Source organism: Orcinus orca, chromosome 11 (genome assembly GCF_937001465.1).
Source record: "Orcinus orca chromosome 11, mOrcOrc1.1, whole genome shotgun sequence".
Taxonomy (NCBI): Eukaryota; Metazoa; Chordata; class Mammalia; order Artiodactyla; family Delphinidae; genus Orcinus; species Orcinus orca.
The window spans coordinates 84944417-84956688 of NC_064569.1; the positions used below are offsets into that span (position 1 = coordinate 84944417).

The window sequence follows — 12272 nt, forward strand, 5'->3', positions numbered from 1 at the left end:
CAGTGGTTGAGAGTCTGCCTGCCGATGCAGGGGACACCGGTTCGTGCCCCAGTCCGGGAAGTTCCCACATGCCGCAGAGCGGCTGGGCCCGTGAGCCGCCCCCCAAAAAAAGAAACCCTGACTGATGTTTATGAGATTTTACGAAGCATTTGTATGTTTCTGATGCTTAATAATAAAAGGGAAAGGAAAGAACACGGACATTTATTTCTTACCATTACCTAAATGGAAAGATTTTTTTCTGATACACTGAGTAAATTGCTAATTTCCATCATTTTCCAAAAAAAATAATCTATTTCATGACTCTGATCCACCCTGTTGCATAAAATATGGGACTTTAAAAGAAAAAAGAAAATGTGGCCCACTCCTCACTGTTATGAAAGTATGAAAATGGTCTTAAACAAAAGATAAATTCCTCAATAAGTGGGCCTAACACTGTCCCCAACAAAGAAACAGGAAAAAAGGTTCCTCACCGCCAGATCACTGTATATATGGTCACCAAAATACAACACTTTGGATCCCCTCCATCCAGTAAGCTTCAAAAATTCATATAAATTACCCTGCAATAACAGAAAAATATAGGTGTTATATTGTATGACAAACAAGAGACCTGTATAACCCATGGCCCAATATACCTACTTTTGTTTTTTAATTTCTATTTATAGTATTTAGTTACTTATTTTTTTATTTTTTAGGCCGCGCCATGCGGCATGCAGGATCTTAGTTCCCCAACCAGGGATTAAACACGTGCCCTCTGCATTGGGAGCACGGCGTCTTAACCACTGGACTGCTAGGGAAAGTCCCGATATCTACCTTTTAAAACTTAAAAAAATGTTTTTGCTTTTACAATTTATTTTAAATATCAAAATATAAAGATAAAAAACATTTTTATGTGAAATCTATTAGACCTTTCTTCTAAGTCAAATGTACTTTTCAGAAGGGCTTCATACTAAATATCTTTGTAATGATCTTTTTTTTTCATGCTTAACGTTCTGTGACCGTGTCAATAAATATTTGCCTGCCATGTAGTTTTAGCAGCTGAGACCTACCATGATTCGTTTTACCAATTATCTGAGGCTGGACATTTACCTTGTTATCTATTTTGTAAGTAACTTCATGATACTTTGCTTGTAGCAAAGCTTTAGCTACATCTTAATGATTTTCTTAGGCTCACTTCCTAGACTTGGAGGGCTGTTCAAAGCTGATCTTTCAGGCCTAAAAAATATACTTAGGGCCACATACAGCAGTTTGTTACATATCCAACAGGAATGTATCAGTACTTTAAAAAAAAAAAACCTGTATAGTACTGTATAGTACTGTTCTGTAATTTTGTTATAAATATTACACACATATAAAAACGTTTAAAGATAAGATAAAAAACCTAATTTCAGTAACACAAAACTGGACAGCAATTCAATCACTTACTCAAACACGAGAGAGCTTTATATGATACTGAAATACATCAAAACTGTACATAAAACACAGTTCATCAGGAAATAATTACCAATTTGGGTGCGATGTCATGTGATTAAACACTTACTAAAGAGAAATTTCCAAGGTTTACTACTGGCATCTTAAATTTTATATCCTATGGAAAAAATGCTTTAAAATTTTTTTTTCAAAAACTGTTCAATTCTGAGCTGATTTACACACAGCACATTGAAAATGTATGGACTTAAGATTAAATTCTGCCACTAAGTTATAAACAGTCCATTGAAGCAGAGCCCTTGGGACTGTGCCTGGCACATGGCGAGCCTCAGCGAATGTCAGCTGTTATCATTATAACCGATCACAAAGCACAGCAACAAAAAGGACAGATGGGTCACGAGATACCTGTTTATAAATCTGGCCTTTCTGCAACTTGTAGATTTTATCCCAGAGTAAGACGCCTTTCTCATTCACCTTCCGGAAAGGTCTAACAACAGAAACAGGAAACATGATGACGTGTGGTAGCAGTGCAGGCTGTGTGCTATATGAGAAACTCCACGGTTAGCCCCTGAGAACAGAAAGGAGCCAGCCGAAACCAAGACCCCACCATCACGTTCCCGGGCCTCGTGCAATACACCCCAAACTTCGGACACCGGTATCCAAAGGTTAGTGAAAAAAAAGAACTCCAGGGTCAAATATATTTGGAAAACACTATCCACTATCCCCGTTCCTCCTTAAAAGTTACCGATGGCTCTGAAAAGCCCTCCTATAAAGAAACTCTCTTTAGCCCAGATTTTCTAAACGTATTCAACCGTGTAGAAAACTTTTCACACACACAAAAAAAGCTTATAGAAATATTGCTTAGTATATTTATCCAGCTTTGTACTTGAAATGCAACCACTCTAGATACAAAATACATCAGAGATCAGAGAACTGGGCATATTATTTTATGATGGAAAAATAGGAAAAAAAGAATAAAGGCCTCATTCCTCACCCTGGGGGTGCTAGTCCAAAAAACACAAGGTTTGTTTGTCCTTTTTCTTTTTTTTTAGGTAACACTTATTTGGATTGCTTTCCTGGTTATAAAAATACAAACTCACTGCAAAAAAATCTGGAAAAATGCAGAAAAATACAATGAAGAAAAGGAAAATCATAATGCCAGTACCCAGGTAGAAACACACCATTTCAGTGGATATCTTTCAGTCTTTATGTATCTGTTATCTTTCTCTTTTTTATGAACATAAAATGAGCATCATTTGCGGATACTAATACGTATCTTTTTCTCTCCAAGGCTGTGAGCAATTTCCCATGTGATTATGTAACCTTCATACATCATTTTTTTCAGTTGTAAAACATGTTCACTGCCATTTAAAAAAAAAAAAAAAAAAAACCTCATTTTTAATGGCTGCATAATATCCCCTCATATGGACGTTCCTTTAGGTTGTTTCTAACCTTCAACATTGTAAATAACATGGGGATGAACAGGGGTAGAGAATTCTTAATCCAGGCACCCAGAGTAAGGAAGAGCGCTGTGCTGGGAAAATCTAATCCAAGACAGGGTCCTGCCACTGAGTATAAACATGACAAAGAAGGGAGGTGAAAGGAGATATGGGGCCCTTCCCCTGACCACTCCACCCCGCTGGGATCTAATAAGAAAATGCAGGAGAGCGTTTTATCACTGACCAAACAGCAAGCCAGTGTTTACAGCTGGGTATTTTTTGTTTTTTGTTTTTGTTTTTGTTTTGTGCACGGGCCTCTCACTGGTGCAGCCTCTCCCGTTGTGGAGCACAGGCTCCGGACGCGCAGGCCCAGCGGCCATGGCTCATGGGCCCAGCCGCTCCGCGGCATGTGGGATGTGGCATCTTCCCGGACCGGGGCACAAACCCGCATACCCTGCATCGGCAGGCGGACTCCCAACCACTGCGCCATCAGGGAAGCCCTACAGCTGTTTTTGATCAACACTCTTGTTTTTCCTACATTCTCTTGATTTCTCAGTCTCTGCACATGGTTCTTGGGTGTGCCTCTTCTTCCAGGAGTCACTGTGACACTTGGAAGACTGGAATTTAGCATCATAGGAGGAATTTAATCCACTCAACACTAACTACAGGACACTGAATTATTATGCTTTAAATCACCTAGCAGAGAGGGAAAGGCTGCATGGTTACCCACTGCGGAACAGAGAAATGCGGGTAAAAGTGTTTCAAAAATAGGTCACTGTTATACAAATACGAATTATTTTTATAATCCTAGTGCAGTTACTCTCAACACTACTGACATCTGTGGGGGATGACTCTTGGTGAACCGGTCTGCCCCGCACGTTAAATCACCTTTTAGGACCCCCGACCCTCTGTCACAAAACGCGAAGAGCACACCCCTGTCACCTTCACAACCCAAACTTTCCCATTCCTCTATTGCTCAAGGATACTGCGACAGAAAGACTTTAAGTTTTGGTCTAGATTTACTCCACTTGATGCAAAACCTGTATTGCAGAGAAGTTCTGCAAAATCTAAGTGCAATTGTCAGTGAACCATTTAGAGCTCTATTTAAAGAGATACCCACCAGGTGGTTTGCTGTTGCTGTTTTGTTACACTTCAAAAGGCATCTGCATCGAGAGATCTAATTTACTAGGTGATGCTAAGTTTGGAATTTTCATTGTTGTCAATTGTTCTCTTAAAGCCTGACTCATGGGACTGAAGTAGCCCGAACTGAACTGAGAACCGTTTCAAGAGGTGTCAGCTGTCTGCTATGTACTCATCCCACCTTCCTTGCAATTACTTGCTAGAGGGTTAAAAATCAAAAGCTATGATGTTAGATGCTTGTGATTTTCCAACTGGATTTCACCAAGACACATTACGTAAGTATTTGCAGCAGCAAATGAATAAAATCTAGTCCCTAAAAAGACAGACACTTACCTCCGCTTATCATTAAAGAAGTTTGGCTTCTCCGCCTGAACAATGACCACATCAAACAGGTCCCTCCAGTCTTTTCCAACAATGTACCTCATCCCTTTGTCCCTAGAACAATATTTCAGCCAGGTTAGTCTAACACTGCAGGGATTAACTATTCTTGCAACTTTTTCTTTCGAATTTCCAACTATCAAAATACATGGAATACAGGAAGTGAGCCAGAAACTAGCCAGGAATCACAGAAGAACTTACACAAAGCTACTGGGGCTATTGGTGATGAGAAACATCTTCTTGCCGTGATCAGCCAGTTTGGCCAACACTGCACGGGTCTGCTCAGGGTAGCAGATGTACTTTTCTAAAGAGCAAGAGAAAAATGCACACAGAGTTTCAGGGTGAAGTCAGTCAATCTGCAAGCACTTCCTAAATGGGGTCCAGCACTGTCTAGGGCACTTGAGGGGAGAAAAGCCTTCAGGAAACTTGGTTCGAGGCAGTATATCGGTACCCGGTGCATCAGTAACCAACACCCTGCCTCTTCAGTCTAAGTGGAAAAACCTAAGTGGCTGCAGCTACCAGCTCCTCTCCTTTCCAGTCAGGATTATGTCAAGTTCTGAGACAAAGGGGAGGGAGACATCTAAGGCGCCAGGATGCAAGGTCCCTGCACTGCACTCAGAAGAGGTACTACAGCCCCTGCTCACCTGGAGTGAGAGTAAAATACCTGCGTAATTGCATAGCAAAGGGAAAGGCTGATCTTCACGATAACATCCAGTACATACCAATATCTGCTTCAATTGCTCTGTACATGATTCCTTTGGTGTGCACGTCCCGAATTGAATCCTGTCAAAAGATACGTTTTTAATCAGTCAGAGTATAACTGAGACAGTCTGAGTAAGAGGACAAGCGAAATGGCCTTCAGGATAATGTCTGTCTGCAGAAGCCTGGCAACCCAAGCACTAAATGAAATCTAAATTCTGGTCCATTTATCACAGGTGGCCCCTGGGAAGAAACTTAAGTTGCCATGGTGATAGCAGCAGTTTCCAGTGCAATTTTCAAAAAAGCCACTTGGAGGAGGTAATTTGTATGAACAATTCTGAATAAAGTCCCACAGGATAAACAGTCATTTATATGCAGTATCATGATCAAATAATTCCAGGTCATCTGAACAAAAGGGAATTACTGCTCTTTTCATCTTTGCTCCCTTCCCTGGACCCCAGCAGCAGGTTCTGTTGGGCAGAGAACAATGATAGGATCCTCCTCTCTTCAGTGCTACTGAAGAGGCAAGGAACTGTCAAGGATCTCGGAACTCGGGCAGAGATGTGGTCCAGCCGGCAGACGTGAGGAAAAGCCACTGGCAGGTGTCATGTCTGGCAGGTCTCAGAGCACAGCCCCGCTCTCAGGTAGCTCTAAGCAGGTCTACTACATAGATGGGCACTCCTGGAGGCACATGGAAACTTTCTGGAGTCTGTAGCAGGGGACTGGGCTGCAGAAAAACTGGGCCAAAAGCCTTAGAAAATTGGTAGGTGCTTCTCGTCGGGAATGAGCACCTCTGGACTGTAAACTCAACCTCACTTATCTTCCACCACAGGCCTGTTTCAACTGCGCATCGGCAGAAGGCAGTGGTTAAGAGCAAGCCGGAGCCCAACCTCCTGGCCTGAAATGCAGGCTCTGCTACTTACTAGCTGGATGTCCTCGGGCAAGTTACTCAACCTCTCTGTGCCTCAATTTCTCTCTCTGTAAAAGGGAGGTGATAAGAGCTCAGGGCATTCTTCTGAGGATTTAATTAGTTAATATGCATAAAGCATTCAGAAAAATAGTGCCTGGAACACAGTAAACTCTACACGTGTGTTCACTATTAGTGGTAGTAATACTTTCTACCTGAACTGTAGTAGTAAAAACTGAACTTTAGTAAAAACTGAACTTTCTAGTAAACATCTTTCCTCATGAATGCTAAGGGTTACATAACTACCAGTGATTCTTAAAGATGAAGTATTTGTGTGAGCAAAACAGAGAACCAAAACTAAATATTTAAATTTAGTTCAAATAACACCAGACTGATATTGAGAAACTGTTCATTCATCCTATATCTTCTTAAAACCCATGATTCAGGGCAGTCAATACTTAAAATTAGTCATGAACACATAATAAAAACCCTGTAGTATGTACATATGGATCTTTTAAAAATACAGATATTTAAATAATAGATGCTTAGAAATATGTATTAAAAATATATATTAAATAAGCAATATATAAACATATTTTTAAGTACTGAAAAAAGTTCAGACAGCTTAAAGAATATATCTATAGACACATGTGAATATGGATGTAAATTAAAATACATAAACACAAAGTCATGTAAATGATGTGTGTATGTACGCACATGGAAATCCAGATAGCAAGTACCCTCTTCTTTTAACAACCAATTTGACTCACTTCCAATTCTCCTAACATAACATCTTTCTTAGGATTTTTCAGGGTTAAACCACAAATAAAAGAGATCCCAAGCAAAGGATGATTTCAAAGACCCAGCCGACAAGGGAGGCCAGGGATTCTGTTACTTCTGCTGAGCAGCTAGAAGAGGTGCAGCGTCATGGCAACCCACGTCCACACCACCTTGACGTCTTTGTACAGGTGCACAGGCTCATAGTCAATGTTGTTCTTCAGAAAGTACTCGTTCACACAGGACAGCAGGGTCATCTCGGGCAGGGAGAAGATGTCCATGAACTGCTTCATGGTGTTTCCGTGGGAACTCTGCAGGCAGGGAGGAAGGCTTCAGCAAGGGAGCCAACACCACAGTAGACTTTACACTCACCCAGGGGATTCTGGTCGTCAACATCTGGCTCCCTCCCCACAAGGAAAGGAAAATTCTAATAATGAAAAAGTAAAAACATTCACCTTGTTTCTTGTCATTCACGGCAGAGCCGACGTCTCACTCTAAGTGTAAGTGGGATTTCCAAGGAAATGCCCTGATTTCCCCCCAAAAGTCTAACCACCCTTCCCTTTCCTCTCCTTTGGCTCCATCCATCTTAAAGCTCACACGCTTTCATCACACACAGAGGAAAGCCAGCAAATTGATTCTTACCCATGGAATGGCATAAAAAGCCACTAACTCTCCTAAATTTGAGCACCCACAGCCCACATGGGAGTTTGGAAAAGAGCCTTTCTCTGAACACCTGTGATTTATAAGACTAAGTTTACCAGCTGACTGGGCATCTTCACTGCATTTTGATCATGCAAATAAGAGCGCATCTAATAGTACAAGAAGCAGAAATTCGGAGAGCAAAGAGGACCACAAAAGTTAGAAAAGCAGAGGTTTCCCTTTGGCACAAAGTGACGTGCTGCCCTTAATCTCAGGGGAGGCAACAGCTGCTGTACAATAGCCCCCAGTGACTTAATCCAGAAAGTGGGGACACACACGAGGAGATAGTGGCAAGCGAGGGGGTACAAGGAAGGTATACAGAGCCTTCGCCAGGTAGGGGGGAAAGGGCTGAGAAAGGAGAAGCATGGAGGAACCCAGGAGAGACCCTAACATACCCATCTCTCTCAAATCAAGGGTCTCTCAAAACACAACCCCAAATGTCCTTGCTGATTCCCTATAAGCAGAGAGTCTAGTAGGTCAAGATCCTAAAGTTACCAGGCCATGTTTCGAAAAGGAAAAAGACAGGCTGCTTGAATTAAATAAATAATTTCTCGTTACCTTCCCATAAAAGTCGCTCATCTGTTCCAAAGGCACGTGGGAGCCCTCGTACATTTCAATGACTTCCTCGTCAGGGACCACGCTGAGGCCTCTGGGAAAATCACAGGCGGCAGTGATTTTGATCAGTGAAATAATGACTCCATTATTTGTTCTTAATTCTCTCAATGTTTTTGCATTCACAAAGTTACTGGAGAATAACTGGCTCAGTAAGCATACAGCACTCTCAATAATAAAAATACAGCCATGGTAAAACAGATGACTTTGTGGCATTAAGACTAGGGAGTTAACACAAAAGATTATGGAACCTGTGTTCAGAAAAAACTGTCACACATTTACACGCACATTTAACTGACTGTAACACAGGCAGTTAGCATCAGCTAGAGGGAGCAACAGTTTTCAGACCTCTGACAACTGCTGGCATTTTTGAACTGGGATGCAAGACGCTGCTGTCACAAAGAGGCAAGGAGGTGCCACCGCTAGCTGCTGTAAATACCAGGCATGATGCTGCTACTGTTACTACTACCATTCTACTGGTAATGAGAGCAGGAAAAATAATAGCTAATACCACATGGCCCCTGCTGAAGGCCAGAAATGAATTCCACGTAGTCATTCACTTAATTCTCAGCAATCTTAGGAGGGAGGCACTATTATTCTTCCCATTTTCCAGCAGAAGCCACCAAGGCACAGAAAGGTCACAGACCTTGCCCGAGGTCACCAAAGTAGAAAGTGGTGGGTCAGAACTGGGTCCCAGGCTCTTCAACCACCACATCACACGGCTTCCCTCAACAAGGTACATGGCCTCCTAATGACCTGCTTTGGGGTGAGTTTTGGGGTTTTTTTTTTTTTTAATGTTTTTAATACATTAGGGAGAGAAAGTCTGGTCTGTCCCCATCATCCTCCTGCCCTCTGATACTCTACCTTAAGAAGGTGAGCGCTGAGGCAGAAAAAGTCATACACCAGGCTCCAGTGGACTATACGCCACGTCAGGATGCCTGACGCCACCTCTGGGAGGAATGACCCCAAATGCTGCAACACACTGAAGGCCAGTTTCCCCGTGTGTAAAAAGTCAAGGTAACGTCCCCCATCTGCCTGTTTCCAGGAGCTGCAACAGAATCTGTAAATGAATCCAACTCCTCCAAAGAGAGGGAAAAAAGGATTGTGGAGTCTGACTGGCCGGGATTCCACCCCTGTCTCTGGTGCCCATGCTGTGAGCACGTGGTTTCACGTGGGATTTAATGGTCTCAGACTTCCTCCCCTGGAATAGCCCCTCTAGAGAACTGTGAAGGGAAATATCTGTCCCCCACCCCCTGCTCTAGAGGAGAAGGCACCTGAGAAACAGACACCAATGGTGAGGAAACCACAGAGTGAATGATGGAAACACCGGTTACTAATACACACAGGTTGCTTATCACACTTGGCCGATATTAAACTACGTATAAAACATAATTTACATGTGACGTGTAACTTTAATGAAAATATCCCTTCAGCCTCTTTCCTCCATTCTCTACCCTTATCTTAATTCTAAAAATAGCCAAGGGGATTCATTGATATTTTGCCTCTGATCTTGATTAACTTGAAACAACGACTGGCCTTTGAAAACAAAAGAGCACTGGACTTCCCTTTATCTTTGCTCCAGAAATCAGATAAGACACTGGGACTAAACCAGATCATTCTAGACAGTGACCTTGGAAGACAGCTCTGGCTACCGCAGCGGCAGTCAGCAGTGAACACCCCTAAGGCTCTGACGCCTAGAAAGGGAATAGACAAAGTAAAGGGATTCTGCCGGGGGAGTTATCTTTCTGTCCCCACCCTAGGGGCTGCCGGGTCCTTCGGAAGCCACTGCCACCTCTAAGACACGTTCACGGGCCGTGGCCACAAAAGCTGCATCTTTAAGGCCCACGTAGCCAAATGCCAGCTCAAAACATGCAGACACGGCAGCACACAGACCTGCTGCACCCGAATGCGGCCTCAACCAGCACTGAAATCAGAATAAAACTTTACGTGGCCCTGTGTGCGTCAGAGAGATAGAAAGGGTAGGAGCACAGACTGAAAGAGCCTGCCCTGGGTTCAAGTCCCAGCTCCCTCACCTGCTGGGGGGATGACCTAGAGCAGGAACAAGTAATTTAACCTCTTTGGGTGTCAGTGTCATTTTTTAAATGGGGGGCGGGGGCAATAGCAGTACCCACCTCCTGGTGGTACCTACTGAGAAGATTAAATGAGTTGCTATAAACAGAACGGCACCCGGTATACGGTAAGTACTCTCCAAGTTCTGCTGCTGTGACTACGATGGGAACAATCCTAGCTTTTCACAAGGTTCCCAGTTAAGATCTGAAAACGTGGGTATGAAACAGGACTGCGGCGGGGAGCCAGCCCACCCCTTGGCCCAGCGGTGCTCAGGCACACAGCCCACACACAGTGACCCAGCGGGGATCAGAGAGGGACGAGGCTGAGACACAAGCCTTCTTCCCCGCCTTCTGCTCATTCGTTACCCCTTTGGAGGGGAGAGAGGCGACAAGTGACATTTCTGCCTGCCTACGCTGTTCCAAGCATGCTCTAGTCCAAATGACCGGCCGCCCTGGAGGTGGGTGCTGGAATCATGCCCATTTTACAGAGGAGTAAACACCAAGGCTTTGAGCAGGTCGATAACTGGCTCGAGGCCGCACACACGTGAGCAGTGGGGCTGGGGTTCACACTCAGGAAGTGGGACTCCAGAGCCACACACGCACCCCTGCTGCTTTGGCTACCACAGGCCCGAGGCCCCAGCGACCTTCCCAGGACCTCAACCTCAGCACTCCTTCCCCTTTAAATGTCTCAGCAGCTCCTCCAGCCTAGCCCTGTCCACACCCCTAAAACGATGGATGATTTATCCACAGAAGAAGGAACGAGATAATTAGGAGCCACAGGATGGGACGGACCACAGGAGAGGAAGAGCCTGTCAGGCTGAGAGGGCGAGGAGAGGCCTCAACGCCAGTCAGCCATGCAGAAGGACGGGTGAGATTTCAAGAAGCAGAGGAGAAGGAAAACCACATCCTGGGAGAACACCAGCCTGAACAGACGCCGAGCAGAGCGAAAGGAGAACTCGGAGGGAAGGAGTATTTGTGTTGTTGCACCTGCCCGGCACCTGCTCCGAGACTGGCTGAAACTGCTGGGAAGAGAAACGCCCCTTCTCCCCTTGACCTGGAGCTGGGGCTGGAAGCCAGGTACTGCCAGGGGTCACCACGCGGAGGGGCCTGCTGTGAGCTAAGCCGGAGAGAAGGAACGCCAAGAGACGGAAAGAGGACTGACAACAACTACCTGGCCCCCTGGAGCCAGCTACACCTGCAACAAGCTCTGTCCCTAGACTACACAACTAGTGAGCCCAAACTGGGGTTTTTTTAAAGCCAGTGTGAGTTGGGTCTCAGTCACCTGCAACCAAGAGTCTTAACCCATCCGGGAAGTAAAGGAGGTGTGTACGGCAGAAGAGGAAGCGAAGGGTTTTAGAGAAGGTTGATGGAAAATTTAAGAGCTCTGGGCTCTATCCTTCAGACAGTGGGGAGCCATCCAGGATTTCAGAAGAGAGAGGGGTTGTTGAAGGCAATGCTTTAGGTAGATCAGTCTAGCAACTACGTCCAGGATGGACTGCGCTGCAGAACACCACAGAGCCCAGGAGAGATGGGACAAGCGACTGAGTCCAGGAGCAGAGGGTAGAAACATAATTGGAGGGACAGGTTTGAAAGATCTGCCGGGGACTTCCAGTTAACCCTCATACATTCAGAAATGCCTGCTGTGCACAGGCCAAGAGCACAGACTCTGGAGCCAGACTGTCTGGGTCTGAATTCTACTTCTGTGTGGGCTTGGGCAAGTTACCTATTAACATCTCTGGGACCAATAATAGTACCTACCTTATAAGATTATTTGGAAGAACATATGAGTTAACTCAAAACCTTTATGGCAGTATCTGTCTCACTGCAAAACTCAATATTTGTTAGTTGCTATTTATTATTACTAATATTATTATTCTCGTCACCACCACCACCTCTTCTCCCTCTTGAAACACCATTAAAATGACAGCAAAAGAACAAACTGCTCAAAATCAAAGGAAATGAGTGCAAAGACATCAGCAGATAAGACATTTCAACATGGTTTTGGAAAACAAACAGTTGGTGAGAAGGAGGCACCTGACTGAGCAACATTGAGAACGGGGCCTGCAAGGGGACACCAACGAGAGGAACTGATGAACGACCACAGATCCCCAGAATCAGCCATATCCA

General features: G+C 44.3%; 1 protein-coding gene across 3 annotated transcripts in view; it reads right to left on the minus strand.

Annotated features, from left to right (window-relative positions):
* The window catches only part of NT5DC3 (5'-nucleotidase domain containing 3), a 55525-nt gene that overhangs the window by 16907 nt on the left and 26346 nt on the right, over positions 1-12272 (minus strand). For 2 of the 3 annotated variants that reach the window (XM_004269449.4, XM_049694725.1), the window contains exons 5-11: positions 8023-8113; positions 6939-7076; positions 5105-5165; positions 4584-4686; positions 4338-4439; positions 1831-1912; positions 471-557 (exon numbers count right to left, since the gene is read on the minus strand). In XM_004269449.4, the coding sequence (XP_004269497.3) occupies positions 471-557; positions 1831-1912; positions 4338-4439; positions 4584-4686; positions 5105-5165; positions 6939-7076; positions 8023-8113 (664 nt within the window). The remainder of the gene's footprint in view (positions 1-470; positions 558-1830; positions 1913-4337; positions 4440-4583; positions 4687-5104; positions 5166-6938; positions 7077-8022; positions 8114-12272) is intronic. The other variant, XM_049694724.1, reaches the window with a different exon arrangement.